Source organism: Rattus rattus, chromosome 14 (assembly GCF_011064425.1).
Source record: "Rattus rattus isolate New Zealand chromosome 14, Rrattus_CSIRO_v1, whole genome shotgun sequence".
NCBI classification, from domain to species: Eukaryota; Metazoa; Chordata; class Mammalia; order Rodentia; family Muridae; genus Rattus; species Rattus rattus.
The window spans coordinates 37617055-37630169 of NC_046167.1; the positions used below are offsets into that span (position 1 = coordinate 37617055).

Below are 13115 nucleotides of genomic sequence, written 5' to 3' on the forward strand. Positions count from 1 at the left end.
GTTCCCACTTCTAAGGACTGAAACATCCTCACTTTGGTTTTCCTTCTTGAGCTTCATGTGGTCTGTGGGTTGTATCTTGGGTATTCCAAGCTTTGGGGCAGTGAGTGCATACCATGTGTGTTCTTTTATGACTAGGTTGCCTCCTCACTCAAGATGCTATTTTCCAGTTCCAACCATTTGCCTACGAATTTCATAAAGTCATTGTTTTTGATAGCTGAGTAATATTCCATTGTGTAGATGTACCATATTTTCTGTATCCATTCCTCTGTTGAAGGACATCTGGGTTCTTTCCAGCTTCTGACTAGTATAAATAAGGCTGCTATGAACATAGTGGAGCATGTGTCCTTGATATATGTTGGGGCATCTTTTGGGTATACCCAAAAGTGGTACAGCTGGGAAGAATGGCAGAATCAGAAAGTTATCTTTGCATATAAGTAATTTTTTTTTTGGTAAACACATTTCCTTTTAGGAGTAGCGGGCTAGTTATTTAATAATGGGACTAAGTCAAATGGTAACCTTTTGCAGGAAAATATAATGATTTCTGGAGAGATTTAAGGTAACAATGTAGTTTATAAAGCAGTCACCATCTTGAAGAAAAATAGATGACTTGGTATGTGTCTGTGTTAGTTATCTGGATGAATAAATAAAGAAACCTTGAAAAAAAGATTTGGTTTTTTTTTTTTATGTATATAGTACTTTGCCCTGAATTTATGTATGTTTACTTTGCCAGCTGCTAGATACACTGGAACTAGAGTTACAGACAGTTATAAATCACTGTATGAGTATAGGGACCAAATCCATACCCTCAGAAAGAGCATATGTGAGTGTGTGTGAGTGTGTGTGTGTGTGTGTGTATGCATGTGTGTGTGTATGCAAGTACTCTTAACTTCTGAGCCATCACTTAATCTCTAAGAAATATTTTAAAAGAGAAAATGTGAACAAGATTTAAACAAGCACTTTATAAAGATCCAGATAATTGCCCAGTAGACTAAAGGAGAAGGCTTAAGTTTATTTGTATTCGAGGAAATGAATCAGAGAATATTGTAAAGTTTTTTTTTTCCTTATTGACTTTACATCCCATTCACTGCCCCCTTCTGGTCACCCCCTTCCACAACCATTCTCTATCCCCCTCCCCTTCTCCTCTAAATGTGTGTCTCCCCGCCAACCCTCCATCCTGGGACTTCAAGTCTCTGCAAGGCTATGTGCTTCTCTCCCATTGAGGCTAGAACATATCCCTCAGACAAGCAACAGCTTTTGGGATAACCCCCATTCCAGTTGTTCGGTACCCCACATGAAGACTAAGCTGCACATCTGCTATACATGTGAGGAGGCCTAGGTCTGACCTGTATGTGTTCATTGGTTGATGGTTTAGACTCTGAGGGTTCATTCTGTTGGTCTTCCTGTGGGGTTCCTTCCTATCCCCTCTGGGGCCCACAGTCCTTTCTCCTGTTCTTCCATAAGAGTCCCCAAGCTCCATCTATTGTTTGGCTGTGGGTATCTGACTCTGTCTGAGACAGCTGCTGGGTGGAACCTCTGAGAGGACAACTTGCTCCTGTCACAAGCCTAGCAGAATCCTGTTAGCAATTGGTGCTTGTCCATGGGATGGGTCTCAGTTGGGGTAGGTTATTGGTTGAACAGTCTGCTCTGTGCCTTTCTCATGGACAGGATAAACTGTGGGTTGAAAGTTTTGTGGTTGGGTCAGTGCCTCCACTGGGGCTCCTGTCTGGCTAGAGGAAGTGGCTTCTTCAAGTTCCATATCCCCAGTGTAGGGAGTTACAGCTCAGGTCACCCCCATTGATTCTTGGGTGCCTCCCTTATTCCAGGTCTCTGTCTCATCCTGGAGTCGCCCCTCCCCTCCTCACCCCATCAGTCATTACGATTAAAGCTGCTATGAACATAGAGGAGCAAGTGTCTTGTGGGATGGTGGAGCATCTTTTGGCTATGTGCCCAGGAGCGGCATACCTGGGTCTTGAGGTAAAACTATTCCCAGTTTTCTGAGAAACTGCCAAATTGATTTCCAAAGTGGTTGTACTAATCTGTACTCCCACCAGCAGTGGAGGGTGTTCTGTTTGTTCACATCCTCACCCACATGATGAGTTTCTGGTCTTAACCATTCTAATGGCTGTAAGATGGACCTCAGAGATGTCTTGATTGGCATTTCCCTGAGGGCTAAGGAAGGACTTTGAACATTTTTAAGTTCTCATGGCTTCTTGGCCATTCGGGATTCCTCTGTTGAGAACTCTCTGTTTAGCTCTGTGCCCCATTTTTTAACTGGACTATTTGCGTTGTTAGTGTCTATCTTCTTTTTTGTTTTTTGAAACCAGAACATTTATTTTCTGACTGATTGGAATCTTCAAGATAACTGAATGCTGCAACAGCTGCCCTCTTGGGTTTAGGTGTTGTTCCTTCACGGAATCCATGACTGAATCTGCGGTAGACAATCTTTAGGTGCCTCCTCCGACCAGTCCTGGTAGTGTTTTGTCTCTTAGTAGTGTCTAACTTCTTGACTTCTTTGTAAATTTTGCATATTAGCCTTCAGTCAGATGTAGGGGTTGGTAAAGATTCTTCCCAGTCTGTGAGCTGCTGTTTTGTCCTATTGACAGTGTCTTTTGTTTTACAGAAGTTTTATAGTTTTATGAGGTTCCATTTATTGAGCCTAGGCCATTAGTGTTCTGTTCAGCAAATTGTCTCTTGTACCAATGACCTAAAGGGAATTTCCCTCTTTCTTTGCTATAAAAATAGTTGTATTTTTTATTTCTTCCTGGTATAAAATGAAGTTTATTTGGGACATGGGAAGAGGGTCTGGGGAAGAAAGTAGAGGCAGAGAAATAAGAGGACAGAGGGCAGAAAGAGGGAAGAAAGACAAAGAAAGGAAGAGGCAGGTTGGGAGCATGTGGGGAGAGAGGAAGAAAATGGCCCTTCTGTGAGAGTTCATGTATGCGGTTTTATGTTGAGGTCCTTGATCCACTTGAACTTGAGTTTCATGCAGAGTGGTAAGACATTTAGTTTGTTCAGCACCATTTGTTGAAGATACTTTCACTCTTCTATTTTTGGCTTCTTTATAAAAAAAAAATCATGTGTCCATATATATGTGGGTTTATTTTTAGATCTTCAATTTAATTCCATTGATCAATGTGTCTGTTTCTGTATCAATACCATGCAGTTTTTATCACTATTGCCCTACAGTACATCTTGAGGTTAGGGATGGTGATTCTTTTACTGTTTAGGATTATTTTGGCTATCCTGGGTTTTTTGTTTTCCCATATGAAGTTGAGAATTGTTCTTTCAGGGTCTATAAAAAAATGGTGTTGGAATTTTGATGGGATTGCATCAAATTTGTAGATTGCTTTTGGTTATGATGGCCATTTTCACTGTTAATCCTGCCTATCTATGAGCATGAGAGAGATCTTTCTGTTTTCTGATATCTTCAATTTATTTCTTCAGGGACTTGGAATTTTTGTCCTACAGATCTTTCTTTCACTCCCTTGGTAAGAGTTACACCAAGAAATTTTATATTGTTTGTGACTATTGTGAAGGGTATTGTTCTCCTAATTTCTTTCTCAGCCTATCTATCATTTGTATAAAGGAGGGCTACTGATTACTCTGAATTAATTTTGTGTCCAGCCACTTTGCTGGAAGTGTATATTAGTTGTAGGATTTCTCTGGTAGACTTTCTGGTATTGGTTATGTATACAATCAGATCATCTTCAACTAGTGATATCTTGATTTCTTCCTTTCCAATTTTATCCCCTTTATCTCCTTTAGTTGTTTTATTCCTTTGTCTAGAACTTCAAGTACTATATTGAATAGATAGGGAGAGAATGAACAGGCTTGTCTTGTCCCTGATTTCAGTGGAAGTACTTTAAGTTTCTTTCCATTTAGTTTAATGTTGGCTGTTGGTTTGCTGTATATTGCTTTGATGTTTAGGTATATGCCCTGTAACCCTGATGTCTCTAATATCTTTAACATGAAGGGATGTTGGATCTTATCAAAGGCTTTTTCAGCATCTAGTGAAATAATAATTTGATTTCTGTCCTTTCCGTTTATTTATGTGGTGGATTACACTGACTCATTTTCATATATTGAACCATCCATCCTTACATCCCTGGAATGAATCCTACTTGATCTTGATAGATGATATCTTTGATGTGTTCTTGAATTTGGTTTGCTAGTATTTTATTGATTAGTTTTGTGTCAATGTTCATAAGAGAAATCAGTCTGAAATGTTCTTTCTTTAGATTTTGTGTGGTTTAGGTATTGGGTGACTGATGCTTCAGAGACTGAGACAGTGTTCACTTTTTCTGTTTTGCGGGATAGTTTGAGGAGTATTGGTATTAGCTCTTCTTTGAAAGTCTGGTAGACTTCTGCACTAAAACTATCTGTCCCTGGGATTTCTATCTTATTTTATTTTTTTTGGTTGGGAGACTTAATGGCTGCTAGCTTTTATTTCTTTAGGGGTTATGGGACTGTCTTAATAGTTTACCTGATCTTGATTCAACTTTGATAAGTGGTATCCATCTAGAAAAGTGTCCATTTCATTAAGATTTTCCAATTTTGTGAAGTACAGGCTTTTGAAATAAGATCAGTGATTCTTTGAATTTCCTCAGTGTCAGTTATTGTGATACTGCCTTTGTGTTTCTTGGTTAATTTGGCTAAAAGTTTGTCTATCTTATCGAATTTTCTCAAAGTACCAGCTCCTGGTTTCCTTGATTCTTATATTGTTTCCTTTGTTTCTAACTGAGTGATTTCAGCTCTAATTCCGATTATTTCCTATCTTGTACTCCTCTTTGGTATACTTGCTACTTTTTATTATAGAGATTTCAGATATACTTTTAAATTGCTGATATGAGAACTTTCTAATTTCTTTATGGAGGCACTTAGTGCTATGAACTTTCCTCTTAGCACTGCTTCTCTTTTGTTCCATAAATTTGGGTATGTCATGCTTTCCTTTTCATTGAATTCTAGAGTGTCTTTAATTTCTTCCCTGACCCAGAGATCATTGAGTATAGTGTTGATCAATTTCCATGAGTATACATACAGGCTTTCCAGTGTTTTTGGTTGTTAAGTCCAGTTTTAATTCATGGTGGTCTGATAAGATACAATATGTTATTTCAATTTTCTTATATCTGTTGAGGCTTGCTTTGTGATCTAGTATATGGTCACTTTTGGAGGAGGATCCATGAGGTGCTGAGAGAAAAGTTTTGAGATGTCTGTTGCTAATAGATTTGAGAAGATCATTGTTGTTATACATTATAGATTTTTTCCTGTATTATTTTTAATGGATTCATGCAGTTTCTGCAAGGTATGTCCCAGTAAATTCTGTTGATCTGCTCTTGAGATGCTGTTGGATGTCTGAGCTACTTGGTAGGGCTTGGATCACATATAGAAACTGAAGCTGCATTTTTTCTTATGTGAGATGGAGACACCTCTTAATTTACCACTTTCCTCAAAGATTGGGTATCAGTAAAGCAAATACCCCATTTGTGGGACAATAAGTGTGATTCAGAGACTGTTTGGATAGGCCATGGCCCTTTTGGGAAAAAGAATCCAGGGATAGACTACACAAAACTTGGCATGATGTAGGATGAAAGTCTAGTGCTAACGTGTAACTTGGCTATAGACTTCATCATGGAGTCTTGGTACACGTTGTTATATCCAGCACTTGAATTTAGATTTGTAGGTGTAGGATACACTGTCCCCTGGAATTTTCTGCAATGGGAAGATAATGTGGTCTCTGTGTCTTTCAGTGCAGTCATGTATGGTTTTCAAAGCCTTGATATGTGTTACTCTGACTGAAGGAACAAATTTTATTTTACTAAATTTTCAGTGATATAATCTTGATGTTTTCATTGTAACTCTGGTCTTTTTAATGGCTGAGCCATTACTCTGGCCTAATATAATTTTTGTAGTTACTTGTGGGCAGTGCTGCATTCATCAGAGGAAGAAAGCTCGTAGGCCAGACCCACCCATGGAGATACATTTAAGCCAATCATCACAGATGGTAGTTAATGTCCAGTGAGCCATCTCTATAGCTTATACTTGCCATGAGTAAAGTCGGTATAAAATGTTGTGTGATGACATATCAGAACAGAAGATGACCAGCTTGAGGAGATGCTTATCCCCAGAAGTATGTGGCGTTGACATTCAGAATTTGGCTCAGCCTGGTAGCTCTGTGCTTTCCCAGGGCAGCCTTTCTCTGTCTTTTCATTTTCCTTCTAACTCTGCAGTACTTATCATCTTCAGTCCTTTTTTATACTCACATGATACTGTAAGGCTGCTGTTACTTCTGCTGTGGTTTTCCAACATGGGCTTCTGTGTATTGTCTTGGGAGGTGGGTCACCTGTCCTCAGTGACCTTTCCCTTAATTAATAAGCCAAGAACTGTTAGAGCTAGCTGATTTTTCCTGGACAACCTATCAGAATGTTATGTGGTAATGTAGGGATCCAGATGTGAAAGGTTTCTATAGCCAGAATACTTAGGAACTTGTCCCAGAAATTAGGCAGTATATAGCCTTTGTACAGTGCGAAGGTCTTGTTGTGCCCTGACCTTTCCTTAATGACTGTGAGACACTTTGCTGTTGACGATTCAGCCTTCAGGTTTGTGAATTTCCCTTTATTGTGAACTGTACGTGTGTGCTGCTCACTGCTGTGGACTCACTTTCCTCTTTATGGTTTGCTGCCTTGGAGCTTTGTAGAAGGTCCATGGAAGCTCTAGTTATTCAGGAATCGAAGGAAGAGCTATTGTGTGATGCTGACAGTGGTCAGAGTTTTGACTTCATTAGAAACCCCTATATGTATATTTTAGTAAATAAATGAAATGCACTTGTATTTAATTTTTGGAAAATACATCAAAAGCAAGATATTCTTAAATTGGGAATTATTTAAAATTAGGGGTTACAAAATTAATTGATGTGATAGAGAAGTAACATTTTCCCTATGCTGCAAGTCTATGAAAGAAAGTCTGTGGGCATCGTGGCTTTCTGAGTTCATGCTGCGTGTAGAAGCAAAGCTGTTTGGTTTATGCTTTGGGAATGTTAACATCTTCACTTCAGGAAGTGAACCTTAATTCATGAAGCTGATAATTCATGTCATGTAAGTTTTACAGAGAGCAAAGACACCTGATCATTAATATGTTTTCCTAAAGTGGTTCATGCCATTTTTTGTTTGTTTTAAATAGAGTCCTGTGAAGATAAACCAGATCAGCTTGGATGAAAGCGGAGAACATATGGGCGTGTGCTCGGAGGATGGCAAGGTATTTGGGAAGTGGTCATCGCTTCGGCAGCAAGTGCTAGCTCTTGCCCACACAGGAATTGGATGTTCTCTGCTTACGTCACACCTGTGTGCAGAGAGCCTTGATTATTCTTTTTCAGTATTGGACTGGCTTTTGATTGCTCATAATTAAAATAAAATATATTTTGCCCAAATGTGCCTTAGGAAAAGTAATTACAAGAATGTCAATAATCTAACTAGTATTAAGCTGATTAACAGCTGTGGCAGGGTGATGTGTCCCCCTTAATCATTACTGCTGTGCCACTTTGACTTCTGTGACTAGTCTGCAGTTCCTTCAAGACAGTAGTTTAATGCTTTTCTGCCATAAATCCACAAAATTGGATTTTGTGGGCATGATTTCTGTGGGCTGGTGGTTTTCATTTTAACACACAAGTTATGAATGTTACTGTTGAATTATAGAATCTTTTGATAAGCAATCATAGTTTATCAGAAGAATAAAGTGTCTTACAATGGCCACATTAAATAAATGTAAAATCGATATATGTACAGTTTTCTAAAGTCCTGGCACCTACTTCCTGAACCGAAGGCACACATCATTTGTGCAGTGCACAGCTGACAGCGGTCAGTGCTTCCTGCTGATGCTGTGCTGTGACATTTAGTGGCTGTGGTGATTGATTTCCCTCTTGCAAGAATATCTTCTCTGTTTTTAAGTCGACGGAAGTCTTTCCTAATGTTGGTGTGCCGTGATAAAATCCTAACGCAGAGTACCCGAGCCACTTCTCGAAAGTAACTGTTTAAGAAGAGAATGCATTAAAAATCATTATATAAGTTTATGAATTTCTTAGTGAATAGAAATCTCTTAACCTAATTTTATACAGTTTAAGTTCTCTGAATTCAATGGGCCATTAAAGTAAGTAAATGAAAAACAGTATACTCAGTGCAAAAGAAGTTACCCCCTTTTCTATCTATCAACAGTTAAATGCATGCGAATACCCATTCATCTGTTAACCAGAGCAACACAGAAGCTTCACCTCACCCCAAAAGTCTTTGAAACACAATTAAGGATGCTACTAGTTTTCAGAAAGTACTATCAAAGGTCATGGTGCCTTGTGAAATTCTGAGATGAACGTACTTGTGTGTGTGTGTGTGTGTGTGTGTGTGTGTGTGTGTGTGTGTGTGTGTTGTGTGTGTACAGACAATGTGATGCTCAGGGGACTATTGGTTTGTGTGGAAGTGGAAAAGAATCATCGATACTGTTCAAACATCTTTGTGCATATATTTGTAAAGAAAGTTAATCTAAGTTTTCTTTACTCAAAGGCCAGTTGTTATTTTTGCACTTACAGCAGATAACAGTTTCTTTAAACTAACTGGGCAAGTAAGAAAATTCAGTTTTTAATTAGAAACATTGGTTAGGGATTCGAGCACTTTGACTGTTCAAGAATTATTAGTGATGTGTCAAAGTCAAGTCTTTTAATTATTCCGTCTGCTATGCACTGTGATGGCCTGTGGGTTCCTATTGCCCTTTTGGCAAACACTATCCTTTCCTGGTTTAGAAAAATGAATATTTGTCTTGTTTTTGTAGTTCTATGGTTTATTTTAAAGTGTTTTTTCATATCTATTAATAGAACTGTATAGAAATCTCCCAGTACCTGTATTTATGTAAATCAGCCCTGAGCAGAAGCCAGTGTTGTGAAAACTGAGAGACTGTATAAAATGTTGTACAAAGTGATTAATTATTGTAAGAACAGAAGGACCCGCTTCAAGGTCAGCTCTGTCTGTGAGTGGCTATTTGGCTTTTGCTTTCATTGACTTATTAATAATGACTTATATTCAGACAGTTATATTTGTTTCACTGCTAATCTTTAATACTTGTGTTGGTTTTTAATGTCATCATTCTGATAGTTGAAATTTACTCATGTATTCAGCCTGGGTTCAGTTCTTTCTCATGACTTCCCAGTGCTCAGCTTGTGAGGTAGGAAGTGTACAAAGTGTCTCTGTTGGTACCTTCACTTTGGTGGCATGAGTTGTAGACAATTTTCAGGATATAGTTTATTTTCTCATTTGTGAAGGATGCTTTCATACAGTGCGTACAAAACAAATTCTGAGTTGATAGAGTTTCTCTCAGATTTTAAACATAATACTCTCTTTATTCTGACACTTTGTAGCATACCTGCTGTCAGCCTGTTTTTGCTCTTTAAGAATCCTCTAAAAATAACTCTTGTCCTTCATAACTCTGAATCTAGTAATAACAAAACAAAAAAAAAAATAATGAAGATGACCTTTGTTATTTGGTTGCTGTGTTACATCTAGTTCTTATCTGTTGTCATTAATTTCATCTGGAGCATACTACCTCCTTTTGATCCATATAGTAAAGTAGTGTTTTCATTTCAGGAAAGTTTACTTCAGTCATAATTTTGATTATTACTTCAGTTCTATTTGTTTTTATTTCTTCAAAGAAATTCAATAATATGAAGCTGGAGGCAGTATTGGCTGAGGCAGAATATAGCTGTGCTCCAGCTGCCTGGGCCGCACCTCACTTGCTGCCTCAATCGCGGTTTCCTGGTCTCCCTGGTATCTTCTTTGGATGGGTGGTGTGCACAAAGGGAAGCCCGCACAGGAAACTTGTGAACCCGGCTCTTATGTATACCAGTTATCTTTATTTCCAGACTTTCCTTTCTACTCCATTGCAGTATGAACTCTTCCCTGCTTCCGTTATTCTGCCGAAACTTTTATTTAGGTAGCAGGATAAATGGATGTTCACTATCTTAAAAATGCATAGCTTCTAAGAAAAATTGGATGTATTGACTCACTCCTGGCATACTTATTTTGCTATCACATTGGTCTTGTTCTTCCGTTTCTCTGAGGAGGGCAAGTAACTTCTTGTTTAATTGGCTTTTCTTCCAACATTATTTTTTTTCCTTTGGATGTGAATGTGTTTGCCATTTTGCATTCTTAGTTTTTCTTTGGGTATAAGGCAGTATGGTCTAGGGATTCAGTTTTGAATTACACTGCTGTGTATTTATGCGTTGTTAAGTAAGCTTGTTTTCTCCCTTCTGAGCCCGTTTGTCTCCTCCTTTGTAGATTAGGATAATAATACCTAGTCCTGACTACTCTGGGGACTCAGTGAATTAGCTTCAGCCACTTGGGTTAGTCTGTGGTAGAGAAGACCCATGTGGTAGCTATTAACTGCCCTTTTAATGGCAGTCACCATCACTCTCAACATCACCCCGTTGTAGCTTCAGAGATGTGTTTCCTCTTGTGGAAGTTTCCAAATAGCCTTTGGGTTTTTCTTTGGCTTCTGTGCTATTAAGACATGTTTAAATACGTTGTTTTTTCTACTTTTGAGTCTTTGGAATGGTGTTCTACAAATTTGAAGACATCAAGTATATTTCTGTTTGTTTGGTTGGTTGGTTTTGGTTTTGGTTTTTTAACTAACTGGAACTGTGTTAGCAAACAGATTCAGTGCCTGGCAGTCCCTTGAAAAGCCTGACTTGATATTCTTGTGGTTTTGAAGATTCTTGGAGAGGAAAGCATTTATTTAGTTGTGTTCAAGTCCATCATTGAGGGAACTTAGATCAGGAACCTTGAGGTAAGAACTGAAGCAGACACCATGGAGAACACTGCTTACTGGCTTGCTTCCCAGCTTGCTCCTCATGGTTTTCTCAACTAATTTTCTTGTATGACCCAGGTCCACCTGCCCAGGGTTAGCACTGTGTAGAGTGTGCTAGACCCTCTCCTATCAATAATCAGTTCCCCAAATAGCCCACAGACATGCTCACAAGCCAGCTAATGGAGGCAGCTCCTCTCTTGAGGTTTTCTCTTTTCAGGTGACTCCTATGTGTGTCGAGTTGACTATATCTAGCCAGCATTGGAGATATTATAGAATCACTTTCTTATACCCAAAAGAAAGGCCCTCAGATGAACTAGATCTTTGACTTGAGGAATTTGGTGAAGCTTTTCTTCCCACCACTTTTAGCCTCAGATGTTATACATTGATGAACAGGGTGGACAGTAGTAATCTCTCCTTTTCCTGCCCAAGATAAATAGAGTGCCAGAGCCCCCTTGGCCTACTTCCTGACCTGCTGCTGTGGAGCTGCGAGGGCAGGCGGTACAGTGCTTTGGCTATGTTAATCACAGCTCCTGGGTATGTGGTGGTAGAGTTGACAAATTGGTAGAATTCCATGCTAAAGTTAGTCACCTGCCCTCATTCATAAGCGCAGGTAAGGCATGTCCGTCCGTATCTCTGTGAAATTCATGTGGCTCTCTGAGTGTTTAGTTCATGGAAACTCGTGTAAGACTTTTCAGGAGAGTCACTGTAAGCTACTTGTTAGAAATTCGTATTCATTCATCCATTCGTATTCATTTTTCTCTCTGTATCTCTCTCATTGTTTCTCTGCCTACCTCTCTCAGTCTCTCTCTCACTCTCTCACACACACCCTCCCCCCACTCACACACAGTACAAGTTTTTGTGACAGGTTGTTAGACTGCTATGGCAAATACCATTTTCAAAGAAAACTTTCTGTGGTGACCTTTAATTTCATGATCTTTATCTCAACTGATCTTTCTAGAAGTCAATACTCTAGGCTATCATTGACCGGGTTCCCTTTATAGATTAGTATAATCTTCAGTGACCAGTAACCAAACAAATAAAGAATACAGAGAAGAGAAGGGGAACTGCTATGTTAACTCCAGTAGTGTAACTTGTGAGCACATAGCTTAGGACATGACATCACTGAAGGGAAGCACAGCATCTGTCCTTAGTTTTACAGAAGACTGTAGGACTGTTCCTGACACTGTTGAGATGTCACTCATGAAGGCATAGGAATTTCCCTGTGTTTCTTCGTGCTCCGCTAATAGGACACCTGGGATAGTGGTGGTGTCATCTTGTTTTTAAGAAAGGGTCTCATTGTAGCTCAGACTGGCCTGGAACTTGATATTCTCCTGCCTCAGCCTTCCAAGTACTAGTGTTAACAAGTTTGTGGCTAGCCTTACCCAAGGTCTCAGCTTGCTCCTTCTTCAGTGGTTTCTCTTTTCAGTGTCCTTCAGGAAGACACTCTCCTTCTGAGTTTTGTCAGGGACACCCCTGAGGCCAGTGCCTATTTCCTAGGAGCTTGTTTGGCTTTGTCCCCTTGTGTTTGTCACATCTGGCTTCAGTCAGTAAATCGGCTCCTGTAAGGATACAGTGCTGGTCTTCAGGGATCATTCATGGCACACCCAGCTTCTAAGTGGTACTTCTCTCTATTCAGATGAATACCCTCTTTCCTTTATTTCTCCTCCCATGAAAGCTCTCTTAGTTCAGACGCAGACTCTTCACCCTTCACAGTCTGACAGCCAGCTCTCCAGTGTTGGTATCCTGTTTTACTTCTTGGTTGATATGAAAACATATTTTCCTTATTTGCAGATTTTACATAGTCCAGCATGATATTATCCTACAGCAGCTTTGGTACTCTTGGATTCTGATCGTATCTCATGATTTTAGTGATCATAGGCAGGCCTTTACATTATTAACAAAATTGTCTCTTGAACAAGCGCATTGGGGTGGACTCAGGCATCCCTAGCAGCAGTATAGAGCAAGATCTTCAACCCACATTGGGTATTATCAGTTGCGACCATTACAGATATCACTTCAACCAACCAGAAAGAAATGTAGTTTGTCTAAGGTGTCCTCAGGGATCTAACTACTTATCATCAGAGGTGAGGCCTGTTACAGGGTTAGAGTCGTTAATGGGTTGTAGTAGTATCTGACCACAGACTGTGTTGGAAAGATGTTGTGCTGGGAAGGAAATAGATGGAGATGGGAACTTTCTGCATGCTGATTGAGCAGGCATTAACACTGAGCACATCACTAAGGGCCCATGCTGATTTCTAATATTACCAGTTAGTGAT

The 13115-nt window shown here is 39.4% G+C and overlaps 1 protein-coding gene across 1 annotated transcript in view; it reads left to right on the forward strand.

The window, feature by feature from the left end:
* The window catches only part of Vps41 (VPS41 subunit of HOPS complex), a 158189-nt gene that overhangs the window by 62873 nt on the left and 82201 nt on the right, over positions 1–13115 (forward strand). The window contains exon 5 of the mRNA XM_032885145.1: positions 7177–7251. Within this exon, the coding sequence (XP_032741036.1) occupies positions 7177–7251 (75 nt within the window). The remainder of the gene's footprint in view (positions 1–7176; positions 7252–13115) is intronic.